The sequence below is a fragment of the Nuphar pumila genome, chromosome 8 (genome assembly GCF_984573655.1).
Source record: "Nuphar pumila chromosome 8, dmNupPumi1.hap1.1, whole genome shotgun sequence".
Classification (NCBI taxonomy): domain Eukaryota; kingdom Viridiplantae; phylum Streptophyta; class Magnoliopsida; order Nymphaeales; family Nymphaeaceae; genus Nuphar; species Nuphar pumila.
The window spans coordinates 118,469,392-118,493,272 of record NC_143256.1 but is presented as its reverse complement, the minus strand read 5'-3'; the positions used below and the strand labels follow the sequence as shown (position 1 = coordinate 118,493,272).

Here is a 23,881-nt window from a genome sequence, read left to right as displayed (position 1 = left end):
GAACCCTCAATGGGACAAGACAAAATATCTCTAGACAGTGTTAATTTTCAGCGTCGGGGGGCAGAAAAGCATCTTGGTCGTCCTTATATTCTGGTGTCTAATCGAGCTTCAACTGAATGGCTAAATTCAAAAGAATACCACGGCCCAGTTTGACATGCAAAGTTATGTTCATAATATTTTAATATTCACACATGCATTTTTATTGAAATAATATAAAAATAATTAAAGATTAAATAATATATTCACACATGCATTTGCACATATCAGTGTTCCTGTCTGCGTGTCTGGTCATGTCACCAGGGAAATGCATTACAGAAGGAATGCAAAATGATAATATATTGGTTCTTTAAACATAAGTCATTTTATCGAGACGATGATGCATACATTGGTTTAAAAAAAATTATTTCATTTGTATAGCTTTTGAAATCTCGGGAAAAAGAAAAACACATCCATCTCAAAGAGTTTTTGGCAAACCAAAGTTTGCTGAAAACCTGGTTATTAAGCAAAACCAAGTTTTTTGACAAACAAGGTTTTGCCTATTGTCATCTAAATAGTCTTAGTATACCCTGAAAACAAGACCGGTACACGCCATGGTCTAATAACAACTGATGAAATTTCCTTGTCTTATTCATTCATGTTTGCTTCCATTTCAAATGGAAATACTTGTTGGGATTCCCTGCCCTGTGACACCGGGTTGAGAGAAGGGCTTGAGGAGCTTATATGGGACTACTCCTGCCCCTGTCCTATTCCTAAGCTCAAGGTTGGAGTTCTTCCCATCTATGATGCCCTCAATCTGCTTCAACCTGTCATTGAACCTGTCAAATGCAGCTTTGATCATCGGGTCGGACCTCCAAGATGGCTCCTGTCCAAAACCCAGATACTCCTCGTCCACTGAATGCGTTGACAACACATCAAGTATTGCCATAACCAGGGTTGCTTGTGTTTGTGATGGGAAACAGGCCAACAATGCAGCTTCTGGGTTGTCCAGAAAATCCTGGAACCGATCCCCGGGATCATCTTCTGTCGGAAGGTTGGATCGGGCTATTGTCGGTCGGTTTGGGAAGTAACCGGCATAAGGGTACTGGCCGAAGTTGACAGCAGCATGGTGGCTAGAAGCTACCCAGATGATGGTAGTTAGCACATGTGTTAGGCTTTCTTTTGTGTCTAAGATTGGCCACCATGGCTCATCCTTCTTATCTGGATGGCCCTTGTTTCGGACCTCAGACCACCATGATTGGAGCTCAGGGTCTGAAACCACACTTTCAGAATCAGCATAGAAGTGTGTGACATAGTCATGGACCCACTGCTTCGTTGCCGACCAGATTAGCAGGCCGTCGTTTGCGAAAGGGTAGTCGTCAATCACAAGCCTTAGGCCGTGCTCCGCCGTTGGATCCTCTACAGCCATGCCCCTACAAGATTGGATATATATCTTGAAGATACAAAGATTGCCAATGAATTACTCTTATGATTTACATGATTGATGCATATACTTTAATTGATACTTGTTCATCATGATGTTAATCAAAATGTCCTAAAGTCATAAGGACAATATTTCATGGCGAAGGTACTGAGTTTGAAATTAAACAAATCCGATCATATATATATATATATATATATATATATATATATATATATATATATATATATATATATATATAACACATTGTTTTATAAAATCTCCTCCATCCTCCAAGTAATTAGTAAGATGTGTTTCTAATTTGCAAATGGCCTTCACAATGTCTATTGATGGACATTGGTAGACTATTACAAGCATTACTTGGCTGGAGGCCTGGTTCTGCGTTTGGGGCCGAACACTTATGAAGTGTTCGATGTCTCCCCTTTTATAAGGTGGAGGGCAGCCACCACCTGGCTCCCTCTAATTGGGCAGAACACTCATATAAGTGTTCTGCCCCGAACACAGGATCTGATTCCACTTGGGTAGGCAAATTCTTGAGCAAAGTTAGTTTGGTCAAATTATAAGACTCCTAGAAGATGGCTCGGTTTTTTAAAAGGCAAGACTTGTTTGAGGCTTGCTTGACTAGGCCAAGCTTATTCCCCCCTTAAGTTGGTGCTGAACTCACAACCCTTGCAGGGCCACTAAAGCCCATCCGTCTATTGGCTCAGCAACAGCGCTCTCTGCTGTTTGGGAGCAGTGCATTGCAGTTTCCCTAATATCCTGTACTGTTTGAGAGCAGCGGCGCTGCCCAAACACTGCACTGGGAATGGAGTTATTAATCTCAACACTACATTTCAACACCGTTCACATGAGGATGTTTTTTGCAACTCCGGCACCAACTCCGCATTTTGAAGCACCAGAATTTGGCAGCATTATATTTTGGAAAAACCATATTTTGGCGACACATGGAAATGGTGTTTCTATCCCAATGTAAGGCTCCCAAACACAGACTAAGTTGCTTTTGCTTAGATAGCAAAGCTATCACAAGAACTAAAAATGACACTATTCTTCTTCAATGATGATAGTTGTTAGCTGTATTAGACTAAACGAAATGGCCAAGCTGGGCTTACCTCTGGATGAGATCTGCAGGCAGCTCCTGGTGGTCGAATCTCCACAACTTGTCGTAGGCGACCGAGCTTATCTCCATCGAGTACTTCAGCAGAGAGAAGCACTTCTCAATGATGCCATCAGCATTGATCAGGTCCTGTCTCGCGAGTGCGTTGATCTCCATTGTGTAGCGAAAGTGTGGGTGCAGCAGCCTGTAGATGGGGTGCATGGCACTTAGCTGCCTATTAGCAGCTATTATGTAAGGCTCAGTGCAACAATGAGTTCTTAGCCTGCATATGGCGCAGATCAAAAGCAGAATGTTTATGACAAATTATGTAAAATTCAACCAACACAGAGGGCATATGAAAAAAGGGACATTGACACAGAATGTTGCATGAGCCATTCTTCAACCTAGTTTGGATTTAGTAATTAATCTAGTTAGTCCCCAAACCCATGATCATTTTCTTACCAATGGCTTATTAGCTGGTGATAGCATGAGTCATGGGCTAGCACATGTGCCTTGGCAAGCCGCCATAGCCATACTTTGGTTGCGTCCAAGATGCTGGGTGTGAACACTTGTTTCCATTGCGGTTTGGTTGAGGAAGACGGGCGCGTGAGCTCGATAGCAATTGGGATCAATGTTCCCACATCTGTAAGGAAGAACAGGGTCCGCGATCCATACAATGTTGTACCAGATAGTGCTCTAACCTTGTTGACATACGGCAAAAACAAATCATGGTAGTCAAGGATGAACAGCTTCTTCTTCTCTATGGCCTTCTCTCAGGTGCCAACCGTGCATGCAAGGACACATATTTCATTAGAGAAAGACTTAGACTTGGCTCATGCCAATAAGCTTACTTTGATCAAATGGTCTTTAGAAGTCTATAACTGGATCAGGTCTGTTGTTGCATATGGACCATTCATAAAACTGACATAGTCACTCCAACTTAGCTACCAGAAACCTTTTAGTTCATAAACTTGCCAACTTTCCCTTAATAAACACCAGATCAAACGCAATAGATGATAATCACAAAATGGCCGAATATATATATATATATATATATATATATATATATATATATATATATATATATATAGAGAGAGAGAGAGAGAGAGAGAGAGAGAGAGAGAGAGAGAGAGAGAGAGAGAGAGAGAGAGAACCTCTTCAACAGTCATGAAAGATATGATTTGCTTCTCAATGTGCTCTTTGGTGATGCTTGATTCAGAGGGGCCATAGACTTTTGGATCAAGTTTGCTGACAATAGGAAACTCCTGCAAATATGAAGTTGAGAATTAGTCATCTTAGGAAGAGAAAACCATGTAAGATGTATGAGTTCTAAGATCAAACTTACATGTACAAGTATGCTATTAGCTACTGTGTGTTCTGCCTGGGCCAAAGTGAAAAACATTTTGAACAGCAACTTATCGGCCATAAAAAATCATATAAATGCAAATATCCTGATATATTCAATGATATTTTTTATCTAGATGATAAGGCCAGGATATTTAATTTCATTTAAGACATTGACTACTAAAATGTCGCATTTTTTCTCACAATATTTTCAAAATGTCAGTTATTTGTCACGCTAGGTAGAGATTTCTGAATGTTGTTACTAAAATGTCTTGAATTAGAAATCAATCTTTGCTCATAATTCTGAATGTTTGGATCTTAAATTTAGTTTTCATCATAATTTCAGGTTTTGGGCTAAAGCAAATTTTCTTTTTCTTTTTTCTCTTTTTTGAATAGGCAAGCTAGGGGACAACCCCCATAGGATTCGAACCCAAGACACACTGTCATGATAGCACAAACCAACCATTCAAAAATGTTGATTTTTCATAAAACAACCCCAATAGATGTACCAAATAACCAAGTTAAAGATCTCAATGATCCAGGAGTCTCAAACTTCAAATTCTAAGTCAAAGCATATATATTATATATAAGCATAATTCAATAAATAATATCTTGGTTTATTTTTATGAATGGTTGCTTTACTTCGCAAAATTTCAAAAAAAAAATCCTAGGTGAAGTGGCTAGACTTGATTCAACCAAATAATCTCGTCTGAGTTCAAAAGCCCCCCTCCACTTGTAAGAGTGTGAATATAATGGAGATAGGAAACACTAAGAATGAAATAAATAAGATCCGCTCTCATGCGAAAAGGTATCTACAACGTCGCCGCCCCCCCTCATCGCGACTGCTTATCATGGAGAAATTTGTTCTTGGTGGAGAAATTTTCAGCGCCATCAAAGACGCCGTTAATATGATCAACATCCGGTTCTTGGTGGACGTACGGTGGAACCTTACCTCTCCTCACCTCAAGGCGAACTTTTTTGCTTTCTTCTTGGGAAGGAGAAGAAGGAACCAAGATGCCCTTTTCTATTAACAACTTTCAAGGAGATTCTAGTCTTATTGGCTGTGAGTTTAGAGCAGAAGAGATGTTTCATTATTTTTTTCTCTTGGAGATATTTATATTTGGAACACTAATACTGTTGCCGGGGAATGTAATACAGGTAGGGCGCCTAAACGCAGATTCAAAGCAGATCAGATGAGACGTGAGTGTTGTGCGGGTTTCAGACTCTGCTCTATCATCCAAGGATGAGGTGCTGGAAGATGGTGTGTGTGTGTGTGTGTTGTGGTGGTGGTGGGGGGGGGGAGTGTTGCTCTTCCCAACACTGTTCCTGATCCAAGTTATCAATGAAAATTGTAGCTTGGAATGTTAGGGGTCTCGCTAATGGTGAAACTCAAAGAGTTCTCTGTGATCATCTTTCATTTCATAAACCATCTATTCTATTTGTTATTGACTCTCGGTTAAATGAGCAGAGTTTAGTTCGATTTAAGCATCGTGTTTCTGATTATATGGTGCTGCATAGTGACTTTGATAATCAGGGTTGCTTTCGAGTGCTCTGTTTGTGGGATCCGAGGTCTGTTTCCTTTTTATTCTTTAAACCATCATAACAATTTTACTGCTTTTCGATTGCTCTGAATTGGAGGAACAGGGTGTGATTTTGGGCTACTTTAATGCCATGAAAAAGCCCTTTGGACAAATCTGGTAATCCTCCTCCTTCCTCCTGTCACGATTTTTGCAGTTTTATTAACAATTCTGGTCTATTTGAGATTGTAGATGATTCCACCAGATTCAATTGGACTGATCATCAAAGAGGTAATGAAAGGATTGTGTGCAAGTTAGATTGGTGTTTTGTTAATATTGAATGGTTATCAGTTTTCGGGAATTCTTCCTTAAAAATTCTACCTAAGACCTCCTCAGATCATAGTTCTATTATTCTTCACGTTCATTTTGGTTTCTATAAAGGAATTCGTCCGTTTCTATTCTACAAGTCTTGGACTTCTTACGAAGAGTGCAGGGATATTATTGTTCATAGTTGGAATCTAAAGGTTCCCGGCTATCTTATGGAGAAAGTGGTGTATAAACCGTTGGAGATTCAACACAACTTGAGAAGTTGGAGTCAACGTACTTTTGGAAAGTTCAGCATTAGAATCTCAGTTTTATACGAGGAACTAGAGGGACTTCAGTTAAGTATTAATAATGATTTTGAGAAATGTGCAGGAATGAGGATAAACTGTTCCAAGTCTTTCATTGTACCTTTTAATATTTCTTCTATTTTAGCTGGGAATTTGAGCTCTATCTTGAGCTGGCCTTCAAGTAGTCTGCCTCTTAAACATTTGGGTCTTTTTTGATGGGAAGTTGAAGGCTGAATTCTGTCAAGAAATTCTTTTGAAAATTTGAAGGAGGATTAAGGGTGGAAGTCTAGATTTTTATCTTATGATGGGAGAGTTTGCTTAATTAGACACGGGATTGGTAGTGTTCCTGTGTATTGGTTACTTGCGTTCAAGATTCCTCGTTCTGTAGCATGTCTTATTGAGAAAAGTTTCTGTAATTTTTTTATGGAATGGTTGTGAAAGTAATCAGCATATGCATTTAATAAAATGGGACCTATTCTGTCGACTGAAATTGGAGGGTAGGATTGGGTTAAGGCGAATCTCTGATATCAATAGGGTCTGTTTGGCCTATTTGGGAGGTATCTTCATCCCTAGTAAACAATATCTCTGGACTGAATACATGAGGGACAAATACTTGAAGCTTCAAAGTTTGTGGACCTGCAGTGATAGTGCCCACAGTTCTTGGGATTGGAAAGGTATTGGATGGGGATGGAAATTAGCAGAGAAATTCTTTCACCTGGCTAGGTTGGCCAGTCTCAGGTGTTCGAGTTGAAGGATGTCACAAGTTCAATACTCTTGAGTGTGTCCTTGCTGCCAGCTTGAAAACCAATGGAAAACTATTTTTTGTGAGGAGAGGGGAGTACTAGTGAAGTTTTACACTGCAGACACCAAAACATGGCCACATGATTGTGACATATCTCAACCCATACTTCTTAGAATGTCTGATCGTTATAAAAAAAGATTGAGTCCCCCGTTTGATACTCTTCGGTCAGTGCTTTTTGTTGGACCATTTCTTCAACCTTTTTGCTCTTTAGAAAATTTGTGTTGAAGTCTAACACCTGAAACATTTCTCCTCTAGATAGGGATTCAGATCCCAAAATACATTGAGTAAGATCGGTTCTGATCCAAAACAACCAAAATTTGCAAAAGTCCCTTCCTGAATTGGACCCGTTTGCAACCCTACCTCCAGACCCCTATGCTACACACTATCTTGTTTTGAATACCTTAAATAGGATAAGGGATTTTCCATACTGCAGATATAAACCTTCTAATTGGCTTTCTTTTTTCTGCTGTGTGAATAATTTAGAGGGGCAGAAACAATAAAAGAAAAAGCTAAAGAGAGCTTATTTTCATTTTTTTAATGACGATAAGCCCACCACGATCGAGCCCTAATTGGTCCCACCATACAATGTTTAACCCCAGGAGAGTGGACTGGCCCCACACTACTGCTTCATACCTGTCATGGGTTTGATCCGAAGAAGAATCAAACTTGTGACATCTGGGTCCTCCAGACACCCTGACGCTTGCCCTAACCAACCCGGCGATCCCACCGGGCCATAGCTAAAGAGAGTACTTAGATTTAGGGGTGTCAACGGGTCTGGTTTGGTTCGGACTTAGGTAGAACCAGACCTGGCCCCGATTTTTGGGTATGGTATTGAGTCTGGACCCGAGTCTAATCGGACACACAATAGGAAAAACCATACCCCGACCCGATAAGAACTACATGAATGAGACCTGGGTCATACCCAGTAAAACAATATTTTTTATCATTTTTTACATTGAAAAATTATGGGCCTTAATCGGAACTCGGGTCAGGCCTGTGTCTGGTATAAAATTTCACAAACTATACCCGGGTCCATGAATTAATTGCACCTTTGGGTCCAGACCTGAGTCTTAATCAGGTCTTCTAATTTATCACCATACCCGGACCCTATAGGGTTTGGTTCGGGTTGGGTCTGGGTAAACCCGACCCGTTGACACCCCTACATAGATTGCCAATATAAACACCAATAATTTTGTTTCAGAGCAAACTATATATATACCTTGAGCAATTCAATGCTAAATGGGTTGATTCCTGCCAATGTCTGGCGAGCAAACTCTTCATCTCTAAACCAAGAAAATTTGTCCCCTGCAAAAAAAAGCATGATTCCCTTGCTCCATAAGTTCAGCATAGAGATTGTGTGAGGATGCAAGAAAGTAAAGCGAAGCTACAAAAATAAACATACTCGCAATAATTTCTGGTGTTTCAAAGAGCAACAGCTCTTCTCCTGGGTCTTCAATAAGTTTCACTAGCCTTGGCAAGAGGGTACTTAGCATGCTCCTATTACCAGGCTTCTTTAGCCTGAGCCCTTCTAGGAAGAGGATATCAATGGCAGTAAAGAAAGGGAACCCTGCTTGGTCATCCTTCAAAACAGCAAGCAAATTTGGCACCAAAGTGTGGAGGACAGACCTCAGAGTCTTCACAGAGAAGGTCACCCCCTTGACCTCTGAGAAAGCCTCATCCCTTGGGATATATGGTGACTGCAAAGCACCAACTCTGGTTTCTGATAAGGGATCTGATCATGACGATAGGATTGGCATCAAAGTTGAAGATTTAGGCATTTAAAAAACTATGATTAACATAAAATAGCAATCCATTATTTCAAGTATAAAATGTAAAAACCTGCTTCTTTTACTAATAAAAGTTGAAGAGAAATTTAAGAAATGCTGCCTAATTTTTATTGTTGATTTACAAGAAGCTGCCCAACATTTGGGTTATTGCCTGTCACAATTATTAGCTATTAGTAGATGATATCCCTAAAGAATGTAATATTATACAAATACATTGTCTATTTCTAAAGTTTCAGATTTATTTAATCATGATATTAATGCAGAAAGAAATTATTACTTTTTACATCTTTATAAATTTCTCAATAAGTAAAACATTTTGAATTTATTGTGAGATATTCCTCACCTTGGTTTTCCTGAAAATGATATTTATGGTTATTAAATTAACAGGCTACTTTATCTTAATGCATTTCAAATACTTGCGCCTCTACCCATCTTAAAAAAAAATTACTTACATGAGGTAATAACATTTTTGTCCTTTTTTCTATAAAGCCGCCCTCCTTGTGACATTAAAACCAACAATGGAGTCAATTTAGTCACTTTCTTTGACAAAAGATGGTTGTAGGACCCAGTCATCTCTTTTGAAATTACAGTTAGCAGAAGGCAAAATTTATGCTGTCATGAGATTGGCTGTGGCACATAAGGGATCACTTAAAAGATCCCTGTGGATGCCAAGCTACTGTTTTAGATGGCATAAGAATATTTGCCTTAAATGTGTAGAGGTACCTTTTTTGGATCGAGGTCGGCCAGTCCTGCAGCGCCTAGGGTATGGGTGTTCCTTGCCGCCTAGAACTGGCCTCTTCAAGTCATCACTCTCCTCTGGATTGCCCAAGTCATTGTACGTGTCATAGTCATAGATCCTCTCAAAGCTCCTTCTTTCACCTTCACCATTGCCTCGAAGAGTTTCAAGTTCCTTCAGCCTTAATTTCTGAAGGCCTTTCGGTGTCATTGTTGGCAAGTAACTCTGTTTTTGCATATAGATCTTTTGTTTAGGCACCACACTGTACAATTATTAATTACTGTAGAGAGATTCAGAAAAAAGAAAGTAGATCATAGATAATTGCCTTGGCACTTCTTGCTATTAAACTACTTGTAATAAGCATGAAGATGTAATACGTATTAAGACATCCTAGTACATATTGTGCTTATTTCTTCCTACATATTAATTCATATTTTTTCTTCTATTTTCAAAATAAAATGTATCATGCAATCCTTAACACACGAGAGAGAGAGAGAGAGATTTACATTATTTGATAAAATAACAAAAACGTAATGATAGACAAGTCATATGAAAAATAAATTTCGGTGTTCACTTTCTTTTGTGGGTTATATAATGACATATAATGAGAAACAAGAGAAGATACAATGCTAGAATCGAAAAGGTTGGCATTTATTTTAATAACTGTGAAATGTTTAAGACTAAGAAGGAATAACTACGATGATATGTACAACAATATTTCTTAAGGTTGGGATGGCCACATATCTATAACAAATAGTAAGTGAAACAATCATGTTTTCATCTCTCATTAAAGGTAAGAAAAAATATATGCCATGCTAGAATTGAAAAGCTATTGTCTAATTTAATAGGCATGAGTTGGCAAAAAGTGTGAGAGAATCCTCTATCTTGCTTTCCAAGGAAACAATATGGACCATGATCACATGCATCTATAACTTGTACTCCATGGTGGGTAGAGGGGACCTCAAGGGATTTTACCAATTGGAGGATTGCCAATGTGCGGTGGGTGATGAGGAGTTTTTTCCTTGGTATAGCAGAAAAAAATAAAAATGTATCCATGCATAGCTAAAACTTCCTGAAAATGATCGTACAATACGTCAGACATGTTTCTTGAAATACCCCACAATTTTAGCTATTCTCTCCATATCCAAAATCACAAATATTTGATTTTAAAAAGACTTTTTTACCCTTTGCACATGCGATTTCTTAAATATATGTGAATTTTCTCTCAAATATGTGATTGTTTTTTTGCCGAATACTCTCTATTCTTAGATTTGTATCTCTCTGATTTGACATCAAGAACTTTCATTTTTATAATCATTGAAAAGTTGAGACACAGGATTGTAACTTTTCTATTTTGAGTTAGAATCGAAAATCTTTCTAGGGTTCTCATTTAAGCATTCTAAAACTAGAATATAAGCATACTCTGTAGATTGAAATAGGCATGACTGCACTTTTTAATCTATTCTATGCAATTTTCTAGCCATATGCACTGAAAATCAAGAAAAATAAGGACATTAGCTTTCCAATGCCACCAAGATTACATTAATCTGATGAGTAGTTGAAGAGAAACATTATATGAAAGATAAACTATTTGATTGTTCCAATCTACAAAGCATGCTTATATTTTGATATTGAAACTAAAAAACAAAAACCCCAAATGGGTTTTCGATTATGACTCAAAACAAAAAAGTTATAGGCTTGTATCTCAGCTTTTCAATGACAATAAAAACACAGGTTTTTGACGTGAGAGTGAAGAGATACAAACATGAGAATACAGACTATTTTAAAAAATATATATATGCGACTTTTGCATATATTTTCTGTAATTTGCTCTTAAATATATGCGATTTCCTCCTATATACGTGATTTTCTCCTAAACATGCGATTTTCTCCCATATATATGATTTTTCACTTATATATGTGATGTTTTTTCTATTTATGCATTTTTTCTTAAATATATGCAAATTTTTTCTTTTATATGCGATTTTCTCCCAAATATATGTTTTTTCTCCTAAATATATATGATTTTCATGAACAAAAAATGACATATATAGGAGAAACTATGCATATATTTAAGAGAAACTCCACATATATTTAAAAAGAAATCATAAAAAATATATGCAAAAATATCATGTTTAGGAGGAAAATCACACATATAAGAGGAAAATCACATATATAGGAGAAACTATGCATATATTTAAGAAAAAATTACAAAAAATATATACAAAAATCAGATGTTTAGGAAAAAAATTGCATATATAAGAAGACAATTGCATATATAGGAGGAACTCTGCATATATTTAATAGAAAACCATAGAAAATATATGTGAAAACCACATGTTTAGGAGACAAATTTCATATATAGGAGGAACTTTAAAAGAAAATCACAGAAAATATATTCAAATATTGCATATTTAGGAGCAAAATTGCATATATAAAAAGAAAATCACATATATAAGAGGAACTAATTAATTTAAGAGGAAATTGCATATATATTTTTTGCAAAATAATCTCTGTTTTTAGGTCTATATCTTTCTCCTCTGACCTTAAAAACCTGCATTTTTATAATTGTTAGAAAGTTGAGACACAAACCTATAACTTTTCTGTTTTGAGTTAGAGCCGAAAACACCTCTAGAGTTTTTATTTTTTAGCTCCAAAATCGAAATATAAGCATGTTCTATAGACTGGAACAACCGAACGATCTATCTTCCCTAATCACTCATCAAATCAACATGATCTTGGTGGTATTGAAAAACTAACGTTCTGATCTATATTCTTTTTTTAGTTTTTTTCAATTTTCAGCGCATATGACTTAAAAATAACATAGAATAAGCGCAAAAGGCACAACCACACTTGTTCCAGTCTACATAGTATGCTTCTATTTCAGTTTTGGAATATAGAAACGGGAACCCTAGAAGGGATTTATGTTTTGAAAATATAAAAGTTATAGGCCTATGTCTCAACTTTTCAACAATTATAAAAATGTAAGTTTTCGATGTTGGATCAGAGAGATACAAATCTGAGAATAGAAAGTGTTCTGTGAAAAATAGTTACATGTTTGATAGAAAATTCACGTATATTTAGGAAATCACTTGTGCGAAGGGTAAAAAGGTTTTTTAAAAACGAGATATTTGCGATTTTGGACATGAGAAGAATAACAAAAAATTTGAGGCATTAAAAAAACACGTCATATTGATCGTACAATATAATCACTTTCCATAAAACTTTTACCTTATTCTTCTACAACCTCATTCTATGACGAAGTTTCTTTATGTTGTATAACTTTTATAATTTTTTCACTATTATCAACTTCAAGGCACTCCTCGTGAATCACTTTTTAATACATCTTTCTACCAAGAAACTATTCTATCAAATGAGGATACAAAGACTATTAAAAGAAAGGAACTATAAAAAAAAGATGGGACACCTGCCTAGGTCGTGCGAGTGGTGGTGGGCCTGGGAAGAAGGTTTTGACCCTTTCATCCCAGGTTCGAATCCCGTGGGGTATGTAGACGACTTTTACTAGTAGGCTCCATAAGGGCTTGGGCATGGGTGACCCCATCCGGGGTTTTCCACGGTGGGTGGGTGGGGGGGCTCATTAATTAACCTAGTCCTCGGCAAGTTTTCTTTGACATAAAAAAAGAAAAAATTGTGGAGATATAGGTCAAAGCTATTATTCAGATCTGACCCGTTGGATGTAAGCACCTACTTTCTACATATGTTTGGACCTTAGTACGTGCCCAAGCAGGCCTTGTCCAAACCAAATACAGGTCAGTACATTAAGACCAAGACAAGTGGCCCATTAAACTTAGGGCTCTAATACAAAGTCACAAATCTCATTCTCAGGAAAATTTTAATGGAAAAAACTCATGAGATTATGAAAACTATGGTTTCCTCAAACAAATCTCAAGAAAATAATGACATATATAAATATATAAAATATATACAAAATAAGTCAAAAAATAAATGCTATAGAGAGACCAATTCCTGTGCATACACACACAATGGAGCATATCCATGGTTGTATATGTTCCTTGAAGAAATTTAAATTAATTCTTCCAAAAGAAAAGACATGCGTTATACTTCATTAGGGACAAAGGCCTATCCATCCTCAATTCATAACCACCCTTCGAGAATTTAAAAAGGCCTCGGGCCTCTACGTGAGCCCCTCTAAGATGATCTTCATTCCCTTCAACATTCCCCGTGCTCGAGTTCGAGCACTTCAGTTGCTATGCGGATGGCAAGTTGGAGCCCTCCCAATTATGTACTTGGGGGTGCCTCTTTTCACGAGGCATATAAGATTGTGAGTCACTAATTTCCAAGTTTTACAAAAGGCTTAATGCATGGAGAGCCCTCCCAATTACGTACTTGGGTGTGCCTCTTTTCACGGGGCATATAAGATTGTGAGCCACTAATTTCCAAGATTTACAAAAGGCTTAATGCATGGAGTGAAACTGATATCCTTGGCTGGAAGAATCGAGCTATTCAAATCGGTGCTAAGTGCATTTCCCCTGTACTGGATGTTTAGTTGCCTCCCCCCTTATCATTATAAAAACAAAACCGTCGTCCTCAAAGTAGATCTAGAAAAGGTCTTTGATTCTGTCATGCTTATGCATCATGAGTTTTGTTCAAAAATGAATTTCTTGGATTAGATGACTAATCTCCTTTGCTTCTGCTATGGTCTCTGTTAATGAAATGAAAGGAAAGTTCTTTAAACCTAAGTATGAATTAAAGCAAGAAGATCCGATATCTGCTTTGCTCTTCAATGATAGTTTTCTCTCGTGTTTCTCTTCCTGACTTTTTGAAGTTTAGTCATCTCCTGTATGCTGATGATTTGTTAATTTTTTGGAGAGGCAAGCTTGCAAAACATGTGATCCCTATAGTTGGTTTTGCAATGTATTGATGCTATTTCAGGTTTGCTGGTGAATGCAAATAGGAGGCATATCATTATATTCAATGTAGTGGATGATGTAGCAACTGCAACTCCCATAATCTTCGGTTGTTCCATTGGCTTGTTGGCTATGCATCTCCTGAGCTTTCCCCTACGTGTTGGCGTGCCCAGCGACTCTCATTGGGCAAGGGTTATGAATTGGATCAACAATATGATAAAGGTTGGCTGAGTTGAACATTGGATGCAACAACAAGACTAGTTTGTGGAAAAAAGACTAACTAAGATGTTCAACAAATTTATTTAGAGTGGAGGTTCTAAGTCGTAAAACCCCTCACTTGGTGGCATCATGGGAGCTCATGTCTAAACCGTTGGATCGTGGTGGTTGGGATTGAAAAACTTGAAGAGGCTAAACTCGACCTTTCACTTGGAGTGGCTGTGGTTACTGTGTAAAAAAGATAAGCATTGGGCCTATGTTATGAGAGGCAAATATGGGTTACATGGCTGGCCATGGAGGTGGATGTCTAACTCACTCCGGAATCTAGAAGACATGGTGCAACCTTCTTGATCAAGATAGGCTACTGCTAGCTCAATGATGAAGGTTGGGAATGGGATGGTTACTCATTTTTGGAAGGACCTATGGCTTAATGATCTGCTCCTAATTAAGGGTGTCAACGCGTCGGGTTTGGTTTGAACCCAAGTGGAACCAGACTTGGAACAGATTTTTGGGTATGCTATCAGGTCCAGACCTAGGTTTAAATGAGTCTACTATAAGAGAAACCATACCTGGACCCGATAAGAACTACATGAACCAGACCCGGACCCTACTCAGTAAAATAATATTTTTTATCATTTTTACATTGAAAAAATTGCGGGTCTTAATCGGAACTCGAGTCAGACCCAGGTCTGATATTTCACATACTATACCTGGGTCCATGTATTAATCGGACCTTCGGGTCTGAACCTGGGTCTTAATCGGGTCTTCTTATTTGTCACCATACTAGGACCCTATAGGGTTTGGTCCGGGTAAACCCGACCCATTGACACCCCTACCCCTAATGGATGCATACCCTTTGTTTTATGGAACAACTACACATAAGGATGTTTTGATTTCCAATTGTTGGACCTTAAGGTAAATGGTAACTTCCAAACGTTACCATACCAGGATAACGTAAATGGTAACTTTCACCAGCTACCATTCCAGCAGATAACACCAAATGAGGAAGAAGATCTCTCGCTGAGATGTGTGATCCACATTCCAATCACAACCCATGCAATCCAAAGAAGATTGACTTGAATTCTTAAATGTAACATTTTTGTGTAACTTCCTAATGTATTAAGATATGTATTGTTTTCACTGCTAAAAATCAGATAATAGATTCCAGACTGAGTTATCTTGTAACTATCATTTTGATATGTATGCAGTCTCACCACTCACAAAAAACCAGTGAGAATTGGTGAGTTTGTCTTGTGCACATTACCAAGAATTGGTGAGTTATCTTGTAACTATTGTAACATTTGTGTTTTCGTTCAGTCTGGTGGTAAGGACATTATTTCGAGGAGGAACCCTGCTGAACAAGTCATCTAGGAATGGTTGAATTTGATGGTTATCTTGTCCTCTATTTACGCTGAATGAATGTGCAGACCAACTATGGTGGAAATCAATTATGGACCCAGATCTTACTATATTTCACTGGTATATTTATCTCTCAAAACCTTCGATGCAAGGGCTCCCTAAAAAACCATTGTAGGACCATAGATTATAGGTGCAAACATCCTTTACCGGGTGGTTGGTCATGTTGGACAGGATTTTAACAAACTCTGTAACTTAAAAAAGAGGGAGTTTCATTTTCCTAGTAGGTGTTCATTGTGTGCTGCAATAGAGGAGACCACACCACCTTTGTTCTAGAGCTGCCCTAGCATTCAATTGATTTTTTCATCTTTCTTGGGGGATAAGAACTTAACTTGGGACTTGAATACCCCCCTTAGATCCCTTATTATTGTTAAACGATGTTGGCACATCCCATTTATCGTGGAGATCGTTGGGATATTGCTGGGCTCCAACAATTGAATATTGTTGACTAGTTGGATTTATCCCACTTATCTTGGAATGGTTCTATTATCGTGGAAATGGTTAGAACCATTCCACGATAAGTGGATGTTGTTATACTCTTATCTCTTATCATAATCGTACTCCATCGTGTGGGCAATTGCTACATTTGTGATGTAGCAACTGCCATTGTGGTGATTCTCGAGATTTCAGGATAGTGTTTATCTTTATTACAGAGATAGTGCAAAATGTATTTTACTGATGTAATTTTTCTTGTAACTCTTCTAACTTTGTATCATGTATATAAAGAACATGTGAACACGTGAATGAAGTACCGTATGAATAAAATAATCAATTCCCTTCCATCACCATGTTCTCACATTTCTCTTAACATGGTATTAAAGCTAGATCGCTAATCATTTTTTTTCATCATGGCGGATGGAAGTGCTCTATCAATTTAGAGTAGTGGATCTGGAGGGCATAAATTAGAGTCAACTATTGATGAGTCGAATGATAATCCATATTTTTTACATCATTCGGATAACCCCGGCCAAATATTGGTCACCAACCCTCTCACAGGTGATAACTATGCGTCATGGAGTCGAGCCATGATTGTAGCCCTGTCACTCAAAAATAAATTGGGCTTCGTTGATGGCTCTGTTATGAAACCAAACGTGTTTTCACCCACATTTACCAAATAGACCAGATGCAACAACATGGTTCTCTCATGGGTATTGAATTCCTTATCAAGGGATTTGACAAAAAGTGTGATTTATGGAGAAACGATAGCCAAGGTATGGAAAGAACTTCATGAACATTTTTCTTAAACTAATGGACCACAAATTTTTCAGATTCATCTCTCCATTGTGACCCTTCGTCAAGAAAATCTATCTATATCTAATTATTATACAAAGGTGAAAAATCTATGGGACGAGTTGTCAACACAACTGGCTATCTCTACATGTGTTTGTTGAGCTTCCAAATCTATCTCGGATCTACTTTAACAAGAGAGACTTATAAATTTCTTAATGGGCCTAAATGAATCTTATGCTCTCATAAGAAGTCAAATTTAATTTGATCATGGATCCATTGCCAAATGTTAATAAAGCCTACAACTTGTTGTTACAAGAAGAAAAATAGAAAAAACTTAGAATAATGCTAATAGTCGAGAATAATGTGGCTGCTATCGCTGAACATGGTGGACGACAAAATCAATTCCCACCAAACAACCTCCACTTCAAGAGCTAAGGATAAAGTGAATGATCAAAATGTGATTATTGTGGAAAGTTGGGGCACGCTAAGGATCGTTGCTATCATATTAATGGGTTTCCAACAAAACCTGTCAGCTTCAATAATCAACATGTTGTGGCCTCAAATGTGAAATGTCGCTACTCTCAAACCTTTGCAGCGCAAGTTCAATCCAAAGCAACACATTGGACCAATAACCTTTCCCCTCAACTCACCATGGATCAATACAACAAATTCTTATCTCTCATATCAGAAGGTAAAAGAACCAATGTTGAACATGACAGGTAATCATTTTGCCAACTTAACTCATTTCCTTTCTAGTGTGTGGATTCTTGATTCTTGATCCAACAATCATATGTGTTGCTCATTAAACACATTGTCTTTTGTACAACCCCATTGTTCACAACCCGTTAGACTTCCAAATGGTATATTTTCTTATGTGACCCATATTGGAAAAAGGCTATCATTTCCCCAGACATTGCATTGGATCATGTCCTTCACGTACCATCTTTTAAATTCAATTTAATATCGGTTAGTAAGCTTACTGAATCCTTAAATTGTGAGGTTCACTTCTTTTCTACTCATTGTGAAATTTAGGATCATCGATCAAAGAGGATGATTGATATGGGTAAAGTGCGTGCAGGACTATACTACCTAGAGATGGAGCTGCGTCATACTGCTGCAATCTCCACCAACCAAATAGAACCCTTCAACCTGTGGCATTGACGATTAGGTCATCCATCATCTCAACGCCAGAGGCATTTATCTCAAAACAATGAATTGATTCTCTCTAACAATTGCCAATGCAATATATGTTCGTTAGCAAAACAAACTTGTATACTTTTCTCTGAAAGTGACTCATGTTCTTCTTTTTTGTTTGATTTAGTTCATGTTGATATTTGGGGAGGATACCCCATTTCTTTTATTACTGGCACACATTATTTTCTCACTATTGTGGATGAATTTTTATGTGTCACTTAGCTATTTTTGATGCTTTCAAATCTCAAACTAAGGAATTACTTTAGACATTCATCAATATGGTTAAAGTGCACTTTAACTTACAAGTTAAATGCATTAGGTCTTATAATGGTTCTGAGTTCTTTTATTATGATATTCAAGATTTTCTTTCCACCAATAGCATTTTGCAATAACATTTTTGTTTTAATACCCCAACAAAATGGAGTAGTTGAACATAAACATACACACCTACTAGAAGTTGTAAGAGCCTTAAGATTTCAAGCAAACTTACCTATCAAATTTTGGGGTGAATGTATTCTCATAGCAGCTTATTTAATAAAGAAATTACCCACTTCAGGTTTGGATAAAGATTTTTGTAAAACACCGTGTGAGATGTTATATAAATCTAAACCAAAATATCAACATTTAAAAGTTTTTAGCTATTTGTGTTTTGCACACAATACCAATTACAAAAACAAATTTGATGCCTGTGTGCACAAGTGTATTTTCGTTGGATATCCTCATGGGCAAAAGGGATACAAAGTTTTCAATCATGATAAACAAGAAATCTTCGTGAGTCGTGATGTCATATTTCATGAGAAGGTATTTTCATTTCATTCATACGTTGAGAAAACCCTTAGTAATCATGTCTTACCCCTTCCTATTTTAGATGATCAACACGAAGATCAAAAAACCATCTCGTCCAATCCAATTGATCTTGCACACTTACCTGAAACTTCCCCCCTCACAATTCCTATGGATCCATCGGATCAATGAAGGAGATCTACCAGAACCAAAAGTAGACCCATGTACCTAAATAACTACCAATGTTCACATGCCACACTTTACACATACACATCTAACTCTAAGGTAAAGAAGTCCTCTTTTTCACTTTCACACTACCTATCTTTTTCTCAATTCTCTAAAAAATATGTAGCTTTCTTAGTTTCTATATTTTGTTATGATGAACCAACAGATTGCAATGCTGCCATGAAAGATAAGAAATTGAGTGAGGCCATGAGAGATAAGGTCAAGGAGTTGAAAGAAAATAATACTTGGACCCTTACTACCCTGCCCCTAGGAAAGAAGGCTATTGAAAATGAGTTTTCAAGATCAAGTACAATTTTGATGACTCCATTGAAATGTATAAGGCACATTTGGCGGCAAAGTGGTACACACAACAAGAAGGTTTGGACTACCATGATACCTTTGCTCCAGTTGCCAAACTTGTCACCACGAGGTTCTTATTATCAATTGCAGTTACTTCACATTGGCCCTTATACCAACTAGACGTCAACAATGCCTTCTTACATGGGGACTTGGAGGAAGAAATATACATGAAGCTGTCACCTGGATATACCACAAAAGGGAAAAAACTAGTTTGTCTCAACAAGTCTCTTTATGGACTCAAACAAGCGTCCCATCAATGGTTCACCAAATTTTCTCAAGCCCTCAAGCACGCAGGTTTCAAGCAATCTTTTGCTAACTATTCTTTATTTTTCTTGATAATGGAAACCAAATGGATAATTGTTCTTGTCTATTTGGATGACATCATCATTACTAAGAATGATGATTTTCTCATTTCCAAACTGAAATCCCTACTTCATGAGCAATTTCACATTAAAGACCTAGGATAATTAAAATGTTTTTTCAGCATTGAGGTTACTCACTTTCAACACAGAATTTTCTTGAACCAATGAAAATATGTTTTGGACGTATTGAAAGACGTCGGGTATCTTGGATCCAAACCTAGTGACATTTCGATGGAGCAACACTTAAAGTTGGATCATAGTGGCAAAATACTTAAAGATCCAACCTCATATCGACGGCTTGTGGGAAGGCTCATATATTTAACAATTACACAACCTGACATCACATATTCTGTTCATATTCTTAGCCAGTTTATGGAGGAACCTCACCAACCTTATTGGGATGCAGCCATGAAACTACTCATATATTTGAAGGGAACCCCCGGCAAAGAAATTCAATTGCGTGATAATAGCCCTATGCATCTTTCCTTTTATACAGATTCAGATTGGGTCGATTGTCCTATCACAAGGCGCTCCACCACCGGATATTGTACACTCTTATCTCATATCGTAATTGTGCTCCCTCGTGTGGGCAGCAACTGCCATTGTTGTGATTCTCGAGATTTCAGGATAGTGTTTATCTCTATCACAGAGAAAGTGCAGAATGTATTTTACTGATGTAATTTTTCTTGTATCATGTATATAAGGAACAGGTGAACACGTGAATAAAGTATGATATGAATAAAAGAATCAATTCCCTTCCATCACCGTGTTGGAGGTGTTGGATTTTACTGATGAGATGTATTTGGTTGGAAAGGAACAATAGGATGTTCAGAGGTTCCTACTCAAGCGTACAGCACTTGCATGGAATATCAAGAATCACCTTCGGGAACATCTTCGGTTAAAACATGGTTTCTGTCACACTTTGACACAAAACAAAAGTGGTCCTCTACGAAAACAGATACTGACAATCTTGAGGATAATGAGACATGATATTGGTACGAAAGATGCAAGATATCCAAGCAATACAGACAATATCTCTTAATGAACCTCTGATTTCAAACCCCACAATGCACGAGCAAGAATCTTCTCGTCCATTGAAGTTCTAATTGAACGACATCTAAATCATCTAGAATGGATGTCTAGAAGCCATACAATCTATCTATTATGATTGGATACCATTCATCCAGACCCCCCCCCCCCCCCCCCCCCCCAAAAAAAAAAAAAAAAAAAAGTGGTCCTATTGATGTAAATGCAAGGTACCCAAGATCCAAAAGGACCAGTGTTGTCAGAATCGGTTTCTGAACTGAACCGGTTTTCAAAAAAGATTCGAAACTCAAACCGAGTTGGATAAAATCAAATCGTTTCGAATGCGCGGTCTACTTAAAAAGTCGATTTTTTTTTAAATTTCAAAAACTATAAAAATAGTGATGCAGTCAATGGCACCAGTGCGTATAGGATTGCAGCCGCAGCCAACGGTGAAGAAGAGGAAGTGAGGAACACAACCCTAATCCCTAATCGAAACCAGGGGGTCGTTTCCAGTTATTCAAAAAAAAAAAAAGATCACCCCACCTCCCCTGATTTACTCGATGCAGCCGACTCGGGGAAGAATCTTTAATCAGATCCAAATGTTATGGATATGGATCCAATCGATTATCGTTTGAAGTGTTTATATTGGATTTACATAGGATCTGAATTTGAACCTGGATTATGTCGGCATAAGATTTGAATGTTGATTTTAAAAGTTGAAATTCCATGAGTCTTAACAATGTAATAGACTCGATAATTTGCGCGTTAAGATGGGGATGTGGTTCAGAATGTTTATATTTGATTGTACTTGGTCCCTGATTTTGGATCGAAACTTGTCTCTAGGGCAAGTCTGCATAGTGGAACGTGCATGTGCAAGCAGGATAATGAAGAAAATGGTATGCAGCTTGTGATGGTGCAACATATGAGCCTGTTGGTGATTGCATATATGTGCTTAATTGGAGGAAGCAGGTTTACCTTGTCTGTGAAGAAAACCCTCTTTTCAGGGTTATCTTTTTGGGCATGAACCCAAGAATTGCATGTTATATGCATGTCTCCGTTGGGGAACCCACTAAGCAGTATGTCTCTGAAATAAATCTCCTTGTCGTGCACATTTGTGACCAACACCGCACCCACCTCACCAAAACCTGCATCCACCTCAAACTTTGCTTCATATTTTTGTATGTTTTCTTCTTTCTGGCCTAGTTGAGCCCATGCCTTTATGGTTTCTTTCTCCTCCCCAGTGCCTGATATTTAATATAAGAAAACTTACTTTTAGAACCAAAACATTAAATAATTCTTTGTACAATTCGCTTCCAATAAATACTAGTAATAACAAAAATGCTTTAGCTATTAGCATGAAAAGAAGAAATTAAGCTCTGATCAAGATGATGATGGTGAAAGTACTATTAGCATTTACAAAATTCAAAGGCCGTGGCGATGATGGTGCATGTGTGGTCCTTGATCGGTAAGTTTCTTGCCAAGAGATCCTTAAATTTACAGTTTTGAGTGATTTCTTATACCAGTTTCTTTATAATATTTCCTGCCAAGTAGAGAGAGACAGAGTAGTCCTTGGAGGTATCTTCTGATCATGATGATACCAAGAGAAGCCATTGAATTAATTTTGATAGGAAAGATGTTTTTCTGTATTTATTGTGTGAACCAAATATTTTCCACGGACACGTTTGTTTTATCCTCCAAGGGCATCAATCAATCTCCCCCTAAATATCCAAAGAAAGAACGAAGAGCGCCCTCTCTCTCTCTCTCTCTTAACATGGGAGGAAAAATAAACCATATATGTGTTTATATGGTGTTAATCCAAAGTAGCTGGAGCTCTCGTGTTCTGGCACCCTGAAGATATTCTTTATCTGTGTGGATCTTAGCGTCAAAACATGTACTTAAAAAACTAAATAATTGAACCATGCACTTTAGTTTCTTTCATTTCTTCAAAGAAAAAAAGAAAACAGATAGGTTGTAACCATGCACCTACCACGGTCCAGTTGAGTGGTAACAAGCTCAATTAGAATGGATTTGCCAACCACATCTTCTATGTCATCAAGCGCACGACTGGGCCCAAGGTTGGAGAGAAGGCCCCCCACAGTTAGTTGAACACCTATGGTGGCCGTCACAGCAGCGGTCGACTTCTCGATGCCGGCAGCTGCCTGCGATGAACTTGAAACAACGAACAAAGAACAGTGACGCCCACGACGACGAAGCTTCACCGAAGCCGGAATCGGCACGGCCAACGAAAGTGATCTCCCATTCCGTCCAACAGAGAACGGTGGGGGAGTCAGAAGGACAGGTGCTCGGTGGATGGTTTCAACTTGAGGCCTGATCAACATCTCTGCGTGCATCTTAAAATTATGAAAAGATGTGTCATTTTGAAATGCAGCCATGAGAGAGAGAGAGAGAGAGAGAGAGAGAGAGAGAGAGAGAGAGAGAGAGAGAGAGAGACCTCTTTGTGGACAAATGGAGATGCCAAGAGAAAGTGGCCACAAGCCTAATCTAAGGCATCTCAAATATATAGGAGATTTCAAGGGAGGGAGCTTCTTACTTGACTGGCTAGCTATCATTATAAAAGGGTGCTTATTATTTGAGTGGCCGCGTGACGAAACCCACGAGACTCACCAAGTATCCCTTTCCAACTTTGGTGCAAGACGTTGGTGAAATTGAGTATTCACAAACTGACTCTTAAAAAATGCAAACATCACAACAAAATGCATTTGTTTAGCTTCCATCGTACTTCAAGATATGAGAGGGTGGTGTGTGTTCTCCCCGAAGACGACCGTTGGCTACATCGCGTGTTCGGGGGGTCTCAATGAGCGCTACGTATGCAAGCACATGGGGCTTGTATCCCCATGTTTGTCAGCATCGAA

General features: G+C 38.0%; 1 protein-coding gene across 1 annotated transcript; it reads right to left on the bottom strand.

Moving 5' to 3' along the window:
- Positions 1–385: 385 nt before the first annotated feature.
- Positions 386–23,496, bottom strand: LOC149830391 (linoleate 13S-lipoxygenase 2-1, chloroplastic-like). The gene is made up of 10 exons (XM_090016486.1): positions 23,461–23,496; positions 22,996–23,359; positions 21,984–22,252; positions 9,295–9,532; positions 8,187–8,516; positions 8,004–8,089; positions 3,665–3,775; positions 2,973–3,277; positions 2,527–2,793; positions 386–1,409 (listed from the first exon to the last, which is right to left on the bottom strand). The coding sequence occupies exons 2-10, from the start codon at positions 23,357–23,359 to the stop codon at positions 650–652; spliced, it is 2,730 nt and encodes a 909-aa protein (XP_089872612.1). The 5' UTR covers positions 23,461–23,496; the 3' UTR covers positions 386–649.
- Between the last annotated feature and the right edge of the window lie 385 nt (positions 23,497–23,881).